This window comes from Rhineura floridana, chromosome 4, assembly GCF_030035675.1.
Source record: "Rhineura floridana isolate rRhiFlo1 chromosome 4, rRhiFlo1.hap2, whole genome shotgun sequence".
Classification (NCBI taxonomy): domain Eukaryota; kingdom Metazoa; phylum Chordata; class Lepidosauria; order Squamata; family Rhineuridae; genus Rhineura; species Rhineura floridana.
In genome coordinates this window covers 211,465,524-211,480,287 of record NC_084483.1, presented here as the reverse complement: position 1 = coordinate 211,480,287, position 14,764 = coordinate 211,465,524, and the positions used below count along the sequence as shown (strand labels likewise).

General features: G+C 52.2%; 2 protein-coding genes across 3 annotated transcripts in view; one reads left to right on the top strand and one right to left on the bottom strand.

Moving 5' to 3' along the window:
* Positions 1 to 8,812, top strand: part of IFT172 (intraflagellar transport 172) — a 42,746-nt gene extending 33,934 nt beyond the window's left edge. For both annotated transcript variants that reach the window (XM_061625996.1, XM_061625997.1), the window contains 7 exons: positions 970 to 1,089; positions 5,047 to 5,142; positions 6,173 to 6,232; positions 6,319 to 6,417; positions 6,573 to 6,726; positions 8,448 to 8,539; positions 8,650 to 8,812. In XM_061625996.1, the coding sequence (XP_061481980.1) occupies positions 970 to 1,089; positions 5,047 to 5,142; positions 6,173 to 6,232; positions 6,319 to 6,417; positions 6,573 to 6,726; positions 8,448 to 8,539; positions 8,650 to 8,739 (711 nt within the window). In that variant the 3' untranslated portion in view covers positions 8,740 to 8,812. The remainder of the gene's footprint in view (positions 1 to 969; positions 1,090 to 5,046; positions 5,143 to 6,172; positions 6,233 to 6,318; positions 6,418 to 6,572; positions 6,727 to 8,447; positions 8,540 to 8,649) is intronic.
* Positions 8,813 to 11,088: 2,276 nt separating this feature from the next.
* On the bottom strand, positions 11,089 to 13,517 carry KRTCAP3 (keratinocyte associated protein 3). The gene is made up of 6 exons (XM_061625994.1): positions 13,223 to 13,517; positions 12,675 to 12,859; positions 12,440 to 12,499; positions 11,844 to 12,041; positions 11,620 to 11,754; positions 11,089 to 11,449 (listed from the first exon to the last, which is right to left on the bottom strand). Exons 1-6 carry the CDS (start codon positions 13,242 to 13,244, stop codon positions 11,345 to 11,347), a joined length of 705 nt encoding a protein of 234 aa, XP_061481978.1. The 5' UTR covers positions 13,245 to 13,517; the 3' UTR covers positions 11,089 to 11,344.
* Positions 13,518 to 14,764: the final 1,247 nt, after the last annotated feature.

Below are 14,764 nucleotides of genomic sequence, written 5' to 3'. Positions count from 1 at the left end.
ACCTTGAAAGGGCCAAAACCATGAAATATCACAGGCAGCCCACAATACGCTGCTGCTGCTGCAGAGATACCCACTGTTTGCGTTGATGTCCTATGCTGCACTGGAGCCACACAGCACAGTCTGCTTAGGGAAGGGGTGGGGAATTGGGTCCAGCCAGAGGGCCAGGTCCTAGGTTCCCCCACCCTCAGCAGGGCCTGCAGTTTAAGCTGCCAGTTGTGCATTGGCAGCCATGCCTCCTCTTGCTCCTCACCTGACACCACAGACATCAGGGTGTGGGGTAGGGGGCCATGGCTTGTGGGGAACTGCCTCGCAGGCCAAATTAGGGCCAGAAGGGTTTAGGGCGGTTCGCTTAACAGGGAAGAGGCTCAGTGCCTCAGAAGCATCCCGGCTCTCAAAGGAAAGCTATTTTCTCTAGTCTTGGAAAAAGACAGGCCCAGAGGACTCAGATCCAACCATCTTGCAAGCAGAATTCACCTGGCGGGGGAGGGCAAAGGCCATACCAAAGGATGCACCTGTGACACAAGTTCTTCCTGTCCTTGCAGCTAGAGAGGCTCCTGTGAGGGACTGAAGACTGAATCTTGCGGTTCTTCTAGGAACACAAGAGGCTGCCTCATACTAAGTCAGACCAATGGTCCATCTAGACATGGGGAACCTTTTGCCTCCAAAGCCGTTTTCCCCCAGACACGCCTGCCTGAGGAGGAATGCCTCTGAATAAGAGAGTTGGTGGGAATTGCTAGCAGCGACTGAACACATAAAACAAACCACACAAACCAGTTTAAAACCATTTGAAATGTCCACAATACCAAAATCTAATAGCTAGCATAGGAAAACCAAAACAAATCAGGGCCTTTTGCATTAATTGTCCCTCTCATTGAAGGAAGCAGCAAAGGACTTCTTCCGCTAGCCTGGAATGATGGTGTGATTCTTGCAGGTTGCCAGTGACCTAAAATCCTTCCCTTCTTCCCATAGTCCGAGAACCTCATGAAGTCCAGCGAAGCAAACACGCCAGCTCACGAGGAGTTTGAAACCATGTTGCTTGTGTCCCACTACTATGCCACACGGGCTGCAGCCCAAAGCATCAAACAACTGGTGAGAGAATAACAGAGGGGCCGGGGGGGGGGGTCCTCTTTCCCCCAATCTGTGGCTGGTTCCACCTCCAGCTCATGACAGCAGCCACCTCACCTTCCCAAGGCACATGGACCTGTGGATTGCTGTAGTCTTGAAAGGAAGCGTCCGATTGTGCGTAAAGCAACAATTTCAGATTTTAAGACAGTAGCAAAGATTGCAGGGCTGACTCAGCTGGCAACCATCTCTTTCCAGCCGTGAGCAAATAGCTCCTGTTGGCCTAGTCATTGGCTATGCTCTGCTCTGGCTGCCCTTGTGAGGAGCTCCCCTTGGCTGGCAGGCTGTTTTGGACCCCTCTCCCTCTCTTGCTGTTGGCATAGCCACATTTTTTCCTTTGAGAGTTCATCTTTAGCCTTGAACAGGAATCAAACTGCAACCTTCTTAACCACCAACCACAGAATGACAGAATTGTCTCTGATAAAAGCCTGCATTTTGCTCTTGTTTCTATGCCCATGGAGCAACATACTCAAAGAGAAATTGAAATTGAAAATTGTTTATTGTTCATAGCCATTGGCCGCCACAATACATAAAAATAAGTACCCGAAATAAACATACAACAACAAAGAACATGATATGTATAGATAACATGAATTTAAAAACTTAAAAACAATTAATATTAATTAAGCTTAAAAAAATTCAAACCAGCCTAAAATCATTTACAAAATTTGCAATATCAAGATTAGGATAATTGTTTTTGTGTTCTCGCTCTAATTTTGCCCGCTGCTATGGCAAATTTAGCTACTTGGAGGGTTATGTGCGGATCCAAGCCAGCTAAAAGTGTGCAAATTTGCTCCATGATAGATCTATCTGCAAGAATTAAAAGAATTGGGCAAAGAAATTTGAGCCTTGGGGCGGTATACAGCAAACAGTTTAATAAATAATGGGCAATGTCCTCAGTTTCCCCTGACTTACAAATACATAATCTCTGATGGAGTGTTTACTTATCTTCCTTCCAAAAGGGCCGAGGGCATTGTTTGAAACGGAGAGCGGTAAACGATTTTCTTAAAGTTCTAGAAGTTAAATAAACAAAATAATGTTCCATGCCAAAGCCTGTTTTAAACAAAGGGTACCAAAGGGAAAAGGCCGAGTGAGTGACAGCATACAGATCCCATCTTTTGGAGTAGAGATGTATTCTTTCTCTAAGAAGGGACTTCGCTCGTTGAGATGGGTTAGATTAGATGGCAACATATCTATACTTATCCCATAGAATGCGAGTATTGACTTGGTCCGTTTGAACCACGAAGATGAGGATGGATTTTGTAATTGCTGAAGTAGACATTTCTTGGGGAGTCGCAATTCACTCATACCGGCCAACTTAAGCCAGTACAGTGCCAGCGTGGAGTGCACCGCTGATTGTAATGAGTGCAGTCCAGTTTCCATCCTCATTAGGGCTATTGGAATGCCTCGGGGAACCGCCAAGATAGATCTTAAAAAGGAATTTTGAAGGCACTCTAAGGAGGGGGAGTACGCGTATCCCCAAATCTCGGCTCCATAGAGGAGCTGGGGGATTATTTTTCTCTTGAATACTTCAAGAGTAGGAGCAACCAGGCTCCCGCCTTTGATGTTATAAAAACGAAGCAACGGGTGAGTAGAAAGAGAGGCCTTCAATTTGGTTGCTGCAAAATGGGGTTTCCATGTGAGATTAGCACTAAATCTCATACCCAAATATCTGATACTGTGTTGTTGTTCTATCGGTTTAGCATTTAGATTCCAAGTGTGAGTTTTCCTCTTCCTACCAAAGACCATAATTAATCAGTAAGTGTTCCTTGGTACAGAATTTATCTAAACTTCTAAGTAACCTTCTCATCCCAATTTGTGTGATTGAGATTAAAGTCTCCAGATCCATTGGAATTTTATAATAAAATAATAACAGCAGTTAGGCCCTTACTGACCTCTTCTCATCTGACCAGACAGATAAAACATGGCTGGTTTGATAAGCAATGTGCCACTTATAAATGCGCCCTTTTAAGAGCCATAAGTAATTTAAGGCAGGCTGACTCCTCAGAAACTTTTGAAACTTATATTCTTTTACGTAGAGGATATAAAAACTCCTGCGTTCAAAAAAAGAAAACTTTATTTGTCATCAATGGAGAGAGCTTGGCCTTGCCTCTCTGGAAAAGAATTTGGCAAGGTTCTGGGAGCTGATTGCAAGGGGTTAAGGGAGGGTTATACCCCTTTGCATAATCAAATTACCTCAGAACAATGGCGCGCACATTTTGCAGATCTTTTCTCAGTGATTAATACTGCCTCTTTAATAGATACCTCCCCGCTTTTAAAATTGACTCCTCTCGATTGCTGTCAGAAGTGGGACCCTGTCACCTTGGATGAAGTAGCAATATTGATTAATTCTCTTCCGACAAAAAAGGCTCCTGGTGAAGATATGTTACCGGCAGAATTGTTTAAATCCAACCCAGATTGGTGGTCACCAGTTTTAGCTAAAATCTTTACATTTATTAACCACCATGGAAATATCCCATCGGATTGGGATGTCAGTATAGTTGTGCCCATCCATAAGAAGGGATCTAAAGCAAACCCGAAACATTTTAGACCTATTAGTCTTATGGATGTGGCTGCCAAACTATATGCTAAATACCTGCTGGGTAAATTGGAACAATGGGCTGCGGAAAACGCGGTCCTTGCTGAAGAACAAGCGGGGTTCTGCAAAGGAAAATCTATGATAGATCAATGCTTTATCCTTCTGCATTTAATTCAGAAATATGCTTTCAGTAACAGGAAAGAGCTATTTGCCACCTTTGTGGATTTCTCCTCCGCCTTGATACTATTGACCGTGAGCGACTGTGGCAAAAGCTTTTAGTAACTAATATTGATAGGAGATTACTCTATTTAATTCAGATGTTATACTCTAGTACTTCGCTCAGGGTCAGACTTGGAGCAAATGGTCTACTATCTGAACTTATTCCTACTTTCAGAGGGGTTCCCCAGGGATGTCTTCTAGCTCCTTTTCTTTTTAACTTTTATATAAATAATATTGCTCAATACCTGAGTGGCCCAAACTACTTTCCTCCCGCAATTTTAGATACCAACCTTTCAGTACTCAAAGAGAGAGCATGCTGAGAGGAAACTATTTCCCAAAGGCCCCACTTAGTTTTTCTTCCATTGTCCAGAGTTTCCAAGCCAGTGTGACTGGATTGCTCTTGTCTCACCATGACCCCTATGCCCAGCCTAGGAGCTGAAATGATGGGGCTCGCATGCCTCCCCCAACCCCCGGCTTCTGAGAGCCTCCATCCTCAGGAAGGAGCTTCCTCCTCCGCATGTTTAGCTGGGCCTGGCAGGCTCTGCTTTGTCACCATGAGCATTTTGGATACTCTAGACCACAAGGGAGAGAAATGCGCACTTGCACTTGCTTGGCTGCTGACAAAAATAACCAGCCCAATTTTTTGTGTGACTCTAGAGGGAGAGGGTGACACGAGGCTCTTTCCTAGTTTAATTTGGGGTGTTTTAAACATCAGCTGTAATTGGGAGGATGCAGCCATTTGAGATGTGCATGAGGAAGGGGAGGATCATCCCTTTCAAAGAGCAATGGTCCCACCATGGTCAGTCATTCCGGTCATCTTGCATGTCCATCTCCTTCCCCCCATGGTGGTAGCTGCTCCACATCTCAGATTGAGGAGTGGGAAGAGCCAGACTCGTTCTCCCCCATTCCTTAGGCCTCTTTCCCCTCTCACAAATGGAGGCACACATCCTGCTCCAAGATCAGCATAGAAAGTTCTGGAATATCTCACTTGGCCCTGCTTGCACTTAAGGGCAAGAAATCTCTTTTGATCTTGAGAGCCAGATGCAACTCGGTCAAGTTGGACGAAGAGGGACTTTGCTTGAGTGTGAGGCCTGGACAGTGGGGTGCGGTGTTGGATCAGAACTACAGTGGGGGTTTGTGGCTGATTATGGGCCCATTGCCTTCAGGACACTGTGGCAGCCAAGCTCTCCATCGCCTTGTTGCGTCACACGGAGATCATCCCCGCAGACAAGGCATTCTATGAAGCCGGGACAGCAGCCAAGGTCAGAGGCAGAAAAGGGATGTGCGTTGCACATTGACTAAATGGGGGGAGGGCACCTGAGGCTAGTCCAGCCATGATGGGGAACTGGCTGGCTCCTTGGACGCCTCCTGGGGACAGGAATGTTGCTAGCCTGCTCCATAGATGTGGAACCTACCTACTCACTCATTCCCACTCTGGTGCATCTTGTCACCCAAAGGCCTTGTCCTCACGCTTGCCTTTCCCTCCATTCTCTGAGCCACACAAGGCTGTCCCATGAGGAGTGCTGCCTGGATTGGTGGTGCCTTTCCTGGCTTCCCTTAGCCACATCCAGAGGACCCTCAGGAGTCGGAGGGAGCGGGGTGATGTTGAGGAGCTGGGCAGAGAGATTTGCCCAGAAGCACCCCCAGGAGCCACCCCAGCTGATTTCAAGGGCAAAACAAAGCCCAGCCACTGGTGGAAAGAACTGCGGTGGGAGGTGAAGCCTTCCTGCCTGCCCCCTTCACCCCTGCTCTCTCTCTGGGGTGTGGATTGCTGGCTGGACGCTTCCCCTTCCACTTCGAAATGGCCCTGGAGGTGGAGGCACTTTGTTCAGCATTCTGCCCACAGACCTCGACCTGAGTCTGTGTGTTCAGTCCAGGACCGTCTGCTGCGACACCGGCTGGCCATGCAAGATGGAGATGGGACCTGGAGGGCCTCCTGTATGCCCAGGTGGCACCTGCCCAGCCAGGTTGGGTGGAGATTTGGACTCCTCCCCCTTCTTCCATTGGCTACCTGAGGCCACACCCACATTCAGTGTGGCTCTCTTGACTCCCACCCAGCCCCGTGGGGGGGGGGCGCAGGAGGAGGGAAGGTGGTGCTTGGCTGAAGCACAGCCCCGTCCAGGCTGGAGTCCCTGATTGGAGCAAGCCCTGGCTACTGCTGGCCAGTCAGGCCAAGAGAAGGAAGAGCCTTACAGGCTCGTTTGGCAACCAGCCCAGGGGTGTGCGTGGGAGGCAGGAGATGCCAGAGCAGCCTCATCCCCCTCCCTCTTTCTCCCTCTCTCCCTTGTCCAGGGAGTCGGTTGGGAGAACATGGCCTTCATCTTCCTGAACCACTTCCTGGACCTGACGGATGTGAGTGTTGCCGGGGGTGGGGCTTGAGCTAGGCCGGAATTGGGGGCTGCCCTCCTTTGCCCACTGACGGTGTTTGCTCTGCCCAGGCAATTGAGGAGGGCTCCCTGGACGCCCTGGACCACTCGGACTTCCAAAACACAGACATCCCCTTTGAAGTGCCCCTGCCTGCCAAGCAGCATCTCTCGGTGAGCACCCAGCCCCAGTCTGCGTGTGTCTGTCTGGGGAGGGCAGGTTGGTGGTTTTGGGGGGCCATGGGAGAAGGGGAATAGTCCTGCCCCATCCCTGGGAGTTTCTCTGTCACTCCCACTGAGAGGCACTTCCCCTCCCCTCCTTGTGGCAGGAGGAGCAGCGTGAGGAGACCCGCGACTGGGTCCTCACCGTCTCCATGGACCAGCGGCTGGAGCAGGTGCTGCCCCGGGATGAGCGCGACACCTACGAGGCCTCTCTGGTGGCAGTGAGCACTGGCGTGCGCTCCCTGCCATGCCTCATCTCAGGTGAGGGGGTGAATGAATGGGGGGAGAAACAGGACCAGAGCCAAATCTAGGGCCTTGGGAGGCGCTCCCTCTGCTGCTCTTCCCCTCGTGGGCAGAAGGGGCCCTGGAGGCCATCAAGTCCAGCCTCCTCTTCTGCACAGGCTCTGCAGGTACAGCATCCTTAACGGATGGCAATGTGGCCTCTGCTTCAGCAAAGGGGAGCCCCCAGCCCTGTCAAGCAGCTCTTGCTTGCTGTGGGGAAGTTTCCTCTTGCCGTCCAGCTGAAACCTGCTTCTCTGACCTTTCCACCCACCAAGTTCTAGTCCTGCCCTCTGGAGCAACTGGGAGAACCACTCTGCTCCACCTTCCGTGGGACTGACAGCCCTTCAGGGAGGAGAAGACCACTGTCGCACCCCTCTCTCATCTTCCCCAATGAAAGCACAGTCTGTAGGTCAGGCTGGCACAGGAAACCCTTGGGGTTTTTAGCCAATCACATGTCATCTCTTCTGTGTTGATCTTCCTTTGCATTTGTCCAGTTGTCATAGCAGTCATAGGGCTGGTTAATCCATTAAGAACTTTGTGGTGGATTGCAGTGTGCCTGTAATCAAGGCAGCAGATTTTTGCAAGACCGACAGAAGGTGCTGTCTTGCAAGAGGTATTCCTCCCTCCCTCCTTTGGATCCTTCCTTTGGTTTGTCGCAGGATTAGGGAATGCTTCTTCTGAAATGGCGCTTCATAGGAACGCAAGAGTCTGCCTTACCCCAAGGCATACCACTGGTCTGTCTAGCGCAGTCTTGTTTATCCTGACGGGCAGCGGCTGTACAGTGTTCAAGCCAAGGTCTCTCCCACCCTGACCTAGAGCTGCTGGGACTGAAGCTGGGAGCATCTGCATGCCAAGCAGTGAGCTACGCTGGTCCTTTCCCAAGCTGCGCCCCTTGCCACCAGCAAGACGTTGCCGCCCTAGCACCGTCTTAGAAGAGGCCTTCCCCCCTGTGAGAGAAGAAGCAGGCAGGCATATGTCACCATCTTTCTTGGGTGGTGATGCCCATGTGAGGAGGGAGAGGAAGGCTCCGGCCTTGTCTCCTCATTTCCAAGACTTCCCAGGCAGAGAGAGCTGAAGGCCTTCCTCCATCCAGTGCCCAACTCAATTCTCTGAAGCACATAAGATGAGCTGGATCAGGCCATCTCGTGCCCAAGCAGGTGCCCATTATGGGAAGCCGGACCTGAGAGCAGCAGCCATGCCCTCCAGCCTCCTACTGTTCTTTGCAGCCAGGGCCCTCGCAGTTCCCCCCGTGACTTCTTCCCCACACAGAGTGAATGCAAATATAATGTTTAGTTACCGATAAAAATCACACAACCATTTCTCTGAGTCACAGACCTGCTTCATAGGTACCTCAGAAACTTGCATGAAGTCTGCATTTATCATGACTGGATTATGTGTTTTTAAAATCAAAAGAAGGGAACAAGGGGAGCCAGGAACCTCTCGGAGCCTTTGCTCTTGGTCGCTTGCAAGTGTGCATGGAAATTAAATGGCTTGAACATTTCCCTTCATCTCTGGGGTTGCTCGTCCTCCACCAGGAATGCTGCCCAGGGTGCCCCAGAGGCCGAGGAGCACAAAGGGAGACGTGGTCTCTGTCCAGGCCAGGCACCCAAAGGAGGGGAAGAGAGCCTTGCCCTGCCTTGGTGCAACGGGTGGGCGGGCAAGGCTGCCCTGACAGGCTTCTCCTCTCCCCCCACTGCCAGGCTACCCTGTGCTGAGGAACAAGGTGGAGTTCAAGCACCCGGGCAAAGAGGCAAACAAGGAAAGCTGGAACAAGTTCCTCATGGCTGTCAAGGTGAGGGGGGGTGGAGGCCTGAAGGCGCTAGGAGGGTGAGGTAGCGGAAGCTGCAGAAGGGGGCCTGGGAGGCTGGCTTGCTCTCTGACTCCTCTCGCCGTCTCTTGCAGATGTCGCACAGCCCCTCCTGCCAGGATGTCCTCAAGTTCATCAGCCAGTGGTGTGGGGGGCTGCCCAGCACCAGCTTCTCCTTCCAGTGACCCAGGCCCCTGCCAGGCCCTGCCCCTTGTCATCCTCCAAGCCTTTGTTGTCTTATTAAACTTCCTGTTTGTACATCTTGCTTTCGTGGCCTCTTTGGGGGGTGGGGTTTGAGGATCCCTGACCTCCAAGGATGCCGGCAGGCAAGCTCTAGAGCACCAGCCACTCTCTGCTGAGGCTCGTCCACCACCTTAGGAGCAATGGCGAATGTACTGAAGAGGAGCAGAGAGGTTGCAGAGGAGGAGTCTACGGGTGGTTCCTTGCTGCGTTGACCCAAGACCCACCTAGGCCAGAACTTCTAACAGTAAACATTGCTTGGGGGTTGGGGAAGTGAAGAACCAACACAACACGGAGACAGCACCTGAAGCAACTCTCACTGGCTACTCTGATGACGCCAACCAGGGCAGGGGTGGGTAACCTGCAAACCAGTGTTGGGAGGGGGATGTTTGCTCTGATCATACTGCTGGGCTGGGTAGAGACTGAAACTGCTCCGTCCACCCCAGTGCCACCCTGGACTGCAACTGCTTCTTCTCCGTCTCACCGTAGGAACAATCTTCTGGTATGCATGAGGTGGGGGCATGGGCGTGCAGATGTGTAAGAATATCAGAAGAGCCTGCCTGATTAGGCCAAAAGTCTCTGGTCCAGCATTCTGTGTTTACAGCAGCTCACCATTGCTGGAGGCATCCAAGAGGCAGCTGGACAGCCATCTGTCGGGAATGCTTTGATTTGGATCTCTGCATTGCACAGGGGGTTAGACTGGATGGCCTTATAGGTCCCTTCCAACCCTACTATTCTATGATTAGAACATAAGAAGAGCCTGCTGGATCAGGCCAGTGGCCCATCTAGTCCAGCATCCTGTTCTCACAGTGGCCAACCAGGTGCCTGGGGGAAGCCCGCAAGCAGGACCCGAGTGCAAGAACACTCTCCCCTCCTGAGGCTTCCAGCAACTGGTTTTCAGAAGCATGCTGCCTCTGACTAGGGTGGCAGAGCACAGCCATCATGGCTAGTAGCATTTGCCATTTTTCCGCCCATTCAGTTTGCAGAGGTCTTTTTGGAGCTCTTCGCAATCCCTTTTTGTTTTAACAACCCTGTCCTGATGAGACAAATTCTCTCTGCCAAATTGGTTCCTGGTTCTGAAAAGAGGTAAATTCCAGCAGCAGGTCTGATCCTAGTACGGCTTGGCCAGAAAAGCCGCCTCTCCCTGCCCTGTTCCCCCTGAGGTGGCCACTGTGATGTTCCTGTATGTTAATGTAAATATGGTAAGTGGAGTGAGTGAGAAGGGGGAGTACATGGGCTGTATAATGCTGGATGATGATTGGCTGTGTGTTTGAATGCCTGACGATATAAATGAGAGGATGACGGTTGAAAAACGTGGGTGTTGAAGGTTGTTGTAGAGAGAAGGTGGCTGTTGAGAGATTGGATTAGGAGTTCTGAGGCATATATTAAGAATTAAGAACATAAGAGAATTATATATGAAACCATATGCTTGTCAACAAAATCTATAAGTAATCTTATTATTCCAAGTGTTAGCAATAAATATTTTCTTGGTTTACTTAAAGCCTGATTCCTTAGCTGGAGTGCACAGACCAGGGGGGGAAGGCAGGGTAACCAAGGTTGAAGAAGAAATTGTATCTAATGGTGGTAGCGGTAGAGGAGATATTGTATCAGCATTCAGTACCACAGAGCAACCCAGAGCTGTGAGCTTCATAGGCAAGAGGCTTCAGGGGGGTTGGGAATTACCTAAACACACAGACACAAGGTATCAAAATAGCCAGGAAGAGACTAAGGCACAGTCTACAGGCTATACTGGATACACAGAGTGTTGGGTAGTGTGGCCTAGCAGGGGGATATTTTGAGATCTGTGCTAGAGCGGAGAGAGGTAAAAATAAACACGACGATCCTGACTGTTGGTAGCCATGAGTGAGAGCGTCACAGGTGGTGCCAGGGGAAGAACATCACAGCCACGCAAAGGGCTCCTCCACCAGGGTGTGGCGGGGGGTGCTATTTCATGGCAAATGAGAATGAGAGGCAAGTCCTGCCCTCCCTCCAGACCCATAACCAGCCTAAAAGTTTGAGGGCACAAAAAGGGAGGGAGAATTTTTTATCTATAACAAATTTGTTTATTGTAAAAAGTATTAGGGGGGCAGTCCACCCACCCACAGTTCTGCTGCTCTCCACAGTTTCAAGCTGGGACATGAATGAGGGAGATCACTGCAGGTACTCTTAAGGAGCACACAGCTGGACCAAGAAGGAACCAACTATCCTTCCCTCAGGATCCTGGTTGGGGGGGGGGATAGAAATGGCCACAGCCAGTATACAGTGTGAGGAACAAGTAAGGTAAAAGCTCTCTGTTGAGGAGTACCAGTTGGATTTTATTATTATTATTATTATTACATTTGTATACCGCCCCATAGCCGAAGCTCTCTGGGCGGTTTACAATTAAAAACATTAAAAACAAATATACAAATTTAAAAACACTTAAAAAAAACAATTTGGGAGAGATTCCTGCCTGGCCAGCTCTGCACCTTGAACACAAGCCCATCTGTCCGTGCAAGAACATGAAGGACAGTCTAGCAGCAAAAGTGGGTCACTCTCTTCCCTCCACTCTCAAAGGCAGCACTCTTCCTCGTCCATTTCAACCAGAGGCTGGTGGTGAGGCTCCCCTTCAGAGCCTTCCTCAGCAGCCACCTCCTGTGGGGCAGCTGCCTGAAGCTGGAAAGGAAGAAGCAAAAAGAAGTGTTTCAACTGAGGACACAGCAGGGAGCCAGAGGGCGATCTGGGGCGCAGGGCTGCCTCCAGCTAGAACAGGCTGCCGAAAAGGGCTGCCCAGCAAGAGCAAAGGGGGCAGAATGGGGAGAGGGGAAGTTGGGTCCTCTTCTTACCAGGGCCACTTTGTAGGAGGCTGAAGAGGGGCCAACTCCACAGAGAGAGAGGGAGGCTATGCAACACCAGGCAGACAAACCGGCTTCCACTGCTGCCATCAACAAGGAAGGAAGCCAGAGGACCAGGGCTGTGTCCTGGAGAGGGGTGAGGAGTAGAGCAGCATGAGTTGGGATGAGGGGTGAGAGTGCTAATGGGGAGTGGCAAATGGGGGGATGCAACTCACATAGATGCGGGTAGTGTCAAAAGGGCACTCGTTTGTTATCACAGTGCGGGCATCAGCTGGAAGGGCAGAACTGTTGCAACCGGTAAAGAGATGACGGCCACTGTTGACAACAGTGAGGGAGATGGCAAGTGCCAGCCCCACGCAGCAGGCTCCTGAGATCAGGACATTTGCCAGGGCGATAACAACCAGGATCCAAGGCTGAGCAGAAAGGGAGGCAGGGAAAGGAGAAAACTAGCTGTTAGCATATCCTGGCCTAGAAATACCCTAAACCCCAACCAGATCCTGCTGGGAACAACAGCAGTTTTGTTGAGCGTCTCTTAGCAAAGCTCAGAGCAGAAAGGTTAGGCAGTAGAGGAAGGGGGGGGTGCCAGGAGGGCCAGGCATTGGGGAGGGGGAGCAGCGGCATAAATGGCAGTTTTGGAAACTCTTGGAGCCCAGCTGCCATCCAGGGTTGTCCCAAATTTGCCCCTGCGGCTGCATACAAAGGCACTGGTGCACCCTGAAAGGTAAAGAGTGGCACTGTTACTCCAGGTGCCCTGCACCCTGCCTCCGGACAAGCAGGAAAGTGACAAGGGCCCTGCAAGGTGGGCACTCACCAGGTAACGGTGGGAGAAGCTCCGGGACACCAGGATCGCCAGGACGCCGGCAGCAATGCTCTGGAAGACAGAAAAGGCCTTCGCTATGTTATGCCCGTCTCCTGCCAGTCAGGCAGGCTCCAGACAGCCCCCCGAAGGGTCAGGAAGGGTCGCCGAGCAGCAGCCTTCCCCGTCATTCGAAGTCAGCCACGATGGGCACAGGAACCCCGAAGCAGCCCTCCCCGGCTTTACTCACCAAGAGCCCAGAAGCCACCGCAACGACATTAGCCACGGCGTACTCCAATGTGATGGTGTGCGCGGGCCGGGCCACGTGGCGCAGGAGGGCGCCGTGGACGATGGCCCCCAGCACCAAGGTCAAGTGGCCCAGGACCACCAGCGAGATGCCGCTGCGAGCTAACCGCTGGGCTCTGCAGCCCGCCTCTGCAGGGAGGGAGGGAGGCTAGTGAGGACTGCCGCGCCATGGGAGGCAAGGAAAGCCCGGGGGCGGGGCACCAAGCCCCCAAGAGGGGGAGGGGCTCCCCAGGGCGGCGCTAGGCTGAGGCGCGAAGGAGGCTTGGGAATCCCCCCCCCCGCGGCGGCTCCTGCCCTTCCTCGCCCCGCGAACTCTTCGGGGCCCCGTCGAGTCGCGTGTGGGGAGTCCAAAGGCTGTTATTCGCCTTTGGTTCCGAGGGGGGCGGGGCGAAGGACCAGCTGCGGCCCCACGAGGGGTGGGCGGGCCGTGGCCAAGTTCCCGCAGGCCACGTGGGGAGGAAAGGGGGCTGCTGGCGAAGCCGGACCACTCACCGGACCCGCCGCCGCGCCCCATCCCGCTTCCTGATCCGGACTTGCGGCCGCCCTGGGGCGGGACTGAGGACTCCGCCCAGTGCGGCTTTGCTGTAAGCGGAGCGCGGAGGCAGCCCAGGAGGGAACGGTCGGCTGTCTGGAGAGAAAGGCGTGTTGCACCGGAAAACTCAGCCTGGACGAGCGACACGGAAAGCGCAAAGCGGCGCCTGGCATTTGGCAGCGGCGGGGGGAAGGCGGGCGCGCGGCCCAGTCAGCTGACGCGAGTGCTCAGGCGCGGATCAGCCCCAGGTGCTTAGACTAAGCTGCCTAAGTTACAACTGTGGGTCCTTGCTAGGAGGTGAAAAGCGCTTGCTCATATGCAGCGCCACCAATGCCACCCCTTGCTGCTTTGATTTGCTGTGCTTCAGAGCACTGTGTGCAGGGGGAGCCAAATGCACCCCTCCAGCCTCTCTTTCTGCCCCCAACCCAACACTCCCCCCAACAGCACAGCTCCTTGGCAGGCTCCACTCCACACTTGCCTCAAGGCTGGAACGTGTCCTCTCGATTGCCTAGGTGGAGAAATGTTCAGTACAGAAACCTGTCGCATCCATCGCTTCACCCACCCACAGCAAATGGCCCCCTGAAGGCAATGCAGGCCCTGGGCTGAAAAAGTTTCCCCACCCCTGCATTGGTCTCTGGGTTACTCAAGAGCAGCATTCTGAGCCTTCCACTCCCACTGTTGCACACTAGGAAGAAGAGGCTGGTTCCGGCCATTCAAGAGTAGCCTTGGGGCTGCCAGTGCTAGAGACGACCCAGGCTCTTCTACCCCTTCCAAAGTGCAAGCTGGTTTAAGCAAAAAACCCAGCTGTCGTACCCAGCACTACAGGGGCCAGCTAAGGCCACTGACCCATCCGGCTCAGAATAGTGTACACTGACTGGCAGCGATGGCTCTCCAGAGGCGCTTTCCCAGCTTTACCGGAAGACGCTAACGGGGATTCAGTGTGGGACCTTATGTATGCACGATGTTCTACTGCCACTGAGCTGCAGCTGTTTCCCCTCATCACATGTGCACGCGTGAGAGAAACGCCAAAGCTTCCCCAAGTGTGCGAAAGTGGGTGGGCCCAGAACCAAGACCAGTTGGTGAGTGGTGCTTGTTGTAAATCATGTCCAGCTGTGACAGGAGCAGAAGGGGAAGACCATCTTGCACCGGTGGAACTATGGAACTGCTTTCAGGTACTTGAGAATGAGACTGGGAGACAGCCTGCAAAGGAAGAATTACAAGGGACCCCACACAACAGTGACCGAGAGGCTGAAGCTCAGTCAACCAGAGGCAATGAAATCACACCCTATAACAATAAGGAGAGAGTAGTAGCAGTAGCAGGAGACTCTCTAATGCATGGGATTGAAACTCAAGTATCCCGGAAAGACCCATGGACTCTCCAGGTATGCTGCCTCCCTGGAAGACGAATTAAGAGATGTGACTGAAGGACTGCTAATGCTAATAAAAACCCACTGACAGGTATCTCTTTTTTCTCATCCATGTGGAATGAATGATACTGCCAA